The sequence below is a fragment of the Ailuropoda melanoleuca genome, unplaced genomic scaffold (assembly GCF_002007445.2).
Source record: "Ailuropoda melanoleuca isolate Jingjing unplaced genomic scaffold, ASM200744v2 unplaced-scaffold70953, whole genome shotgun sequence".
Taxonomy (NCBI): Eukaryota; Metazoa; Chordata; class Mammalia; order Carnivora; family Ursidae; genus Ailuropoda; species Ailuropoda melanoleuca.
In genome coordinates this window covers 1-2,042 of record NW_023246007.1, presented here as the reverse complement: position 1 = coordinate 2,042, position 2,042 = coordinate 1, and the positions used below count along the sequence as shown (strand labels likewise).

General features: G+C 68.2%; 1 protein-coding gene across 1 annotated transcript; it reads left to right on the top strand.

Moving 5' to 3' along the window:
- The first annotated feature begins 6 nt into the window (after positions 1–6).
- On the top strand, positions 7–2,036 carry LOC117800476 (protein CBFA2T3-like). Its single transcript, XM_034653017.1, has one exon. It carries the CDS (start codon positions 464–466, stop codon positions 758–760), a length of 297 nt encoding a protein of 98 aa, XP_034508908.1. The 5' UTR covers positions 7–463; the 3' UTR covers positions 761–2,036.
- Positions 2,037–2,042: the final 6 nt, after the last annotated feature.

Below are 2,042 nucleotides of genomic sequence, written 5' to 3'. Positions count from 1 at the left end.
AGGTGTGGGTGACAGAGGGCTTTGGGAGGGATAAGGATGCAGAGTCCTCGACGGGGCCTCCCCTGGCCTGCTTCAGTGTGGGCCACGGGAAGCAGGCCGTCCACGGGGCAGAACGGTACGGCTCTGGGCCTCCAAGGCGGTGCCGACACCGGCCGCATCAGCATCCCTTGGAACTCGTGGCTTCCAAGGTTCCGAGGGCCTTGGGCCCTCCCCATGCCCGTGGAGTCCAAGTCGGGGGTGGGCTTGGCCCCGCCGCCCAGGGCAGTGCGGCTGCACGCGACGGTGCTGCAACGCTAGTGTCGGCCAGGCTGGGGAGGCGCGCTCGTGAGCGGGTTGCGCATGCGTGCCGGCGGCTGGGGCGCAGGCCCCGCCCACAGCACGAGGAGGCCTGTCCGGCCGGCCGGTGGCGACGGCCCGCGTGTCCTCTGCAGAGGAGGCGGTGAACGAGGTGAAGCGGCAGGCCATGTCTGAGCTGCAGAAGGCCGTGTCGGACGCCGAGCGAAAGGCCCACGAGCTCATCAGCACGGAGCGCGCCAAGATGGAGCGGGCTTTGGCCGAAGCCCGGCGGCAGGCCTCGGAGGACGCCCTGACCGTGGTCAACCAGCAGGAGGACTCCAGCGAGGTGAGGCCTCCCGCCCAGCCCCCACCCCAGCCCGGCCTCCAGGTCCAGGCCCCGAACCCTCACTCTGCCGCCTCCCAGCCTCACGACCTTGGGCAGCCGGTGACGTGGGTCCTCCTGTGGGTGTCCCCGTCGTGCTGACGTGGACGCTGAGGGTTCCAGGGGCAGGAGGCCTGGGGGTGTCAGGAGCCATTACTCAAACCCAGGCTGGCAGACGCGGAAGCCCATGCTCTGGCTAACGTGTGGGGGCGGGGGGCGTGTGGAGACCGCGGGGGGCACCTGGAGTGCCCTCTCGGCTACAGCCCACACGCATGCGTGGCAGGGGCCTGAGCGCCATCGTCGTGCTGGCGCCTGGGCATCAGAGGCTGGGCGAGGTCCAGCAGGGCAGGGGCAGCGGGTCCCTCTTCTCCTCCTTGTCCAAAAAGGACTCTCATGTGAGAGAAGTCGGGGAAAAGGAAAGGCTTCTCCACCGGGGTCCTTGAACTGTCCTTTGGAAGGAGACATGTCTCCAAAACCACTGGTACGGTGTGCGTGGACCAGCCCAGAGGGGCAGCTCCTGCGTCTGCACCACCTGCCTCAGCAGACACTGAGCTGCGGAGAAGCAGGCGGGTCAGAACAGGCAGACCTCACGGAGGCAGGTGCCAGGGGAGGCGCCAGGGCAGTGACGTGGGAGTGGAGTCCTGCAGGAGGTGAGCGAGCCAGGCAGGAATCTGGGGGAGCAGTGCCACCGTGAGGAGGGAGCTGCAAGGACCGAGGCCGGGGCGCACCTGGCGGAGTGAGGACCGTAAGGAGGTTGGTGTGGCCCAGCAGAGTGAGGCAGGAGGCCCAAGAGGCTCTGGGGGCCGGCTAGACACGGGGCCTCCCTCCTGGGGCAGGCGTGGGCTCCCCCATCCTCAGCCTGGCTGCCAACTCTGGTCTCTCCCGGTATCCCTGCTCACGTGTGCAGCTGGGTTACCGCTCGTTCCACAGAAAGGGAGCAGAGGCCCAATGGCAGGGGGCAGGCGGTGCCTGAGGCAGGCCTGGCTGTGCACCCCACACTGGAGCCTGGCAGTCTTTATGCAGCTAGGCAGCCACGTTCTGGGGTTGGAGTCCAGGTAAGCTAGGAGGGCTTCCTGGAAGAGAGGAGAGGCCATGGCTGCCGTCCCTCCCGAGGACCCCACGGTCCTGTAAATGCTGCACGAACCAGACTGGCGCGGCCTGGAGTTGTGTGCCTCAGTGATATGAGCCCAACCCCCCGAATGACCCAGCCAGGTGGCCGTGGCCACTGAGGGCCGCCCGCGAGCTGTGGCGAGAGTCAGGGCCGTTCTCGTCTCGCTGCATGATGCCGTGGCCGGGCCCGAGTGGGTGTGTTTGCAGCGAGTGCTGCCCCAGTCTGCGGCCAGGCTGGGCACTTGGGGGACGGGGCCCAGCGTCCACCCTGTGG

Excerpts from the sequence above, each read along its gene's own strand:
- LOC117800476 (XM_034653017.1), top strand. The coding sequence starts at position 464 with ATGTCTGAGCTGCAGAAGGCCGTGTCGGACGCCGAGCGAAAGGCCCAC.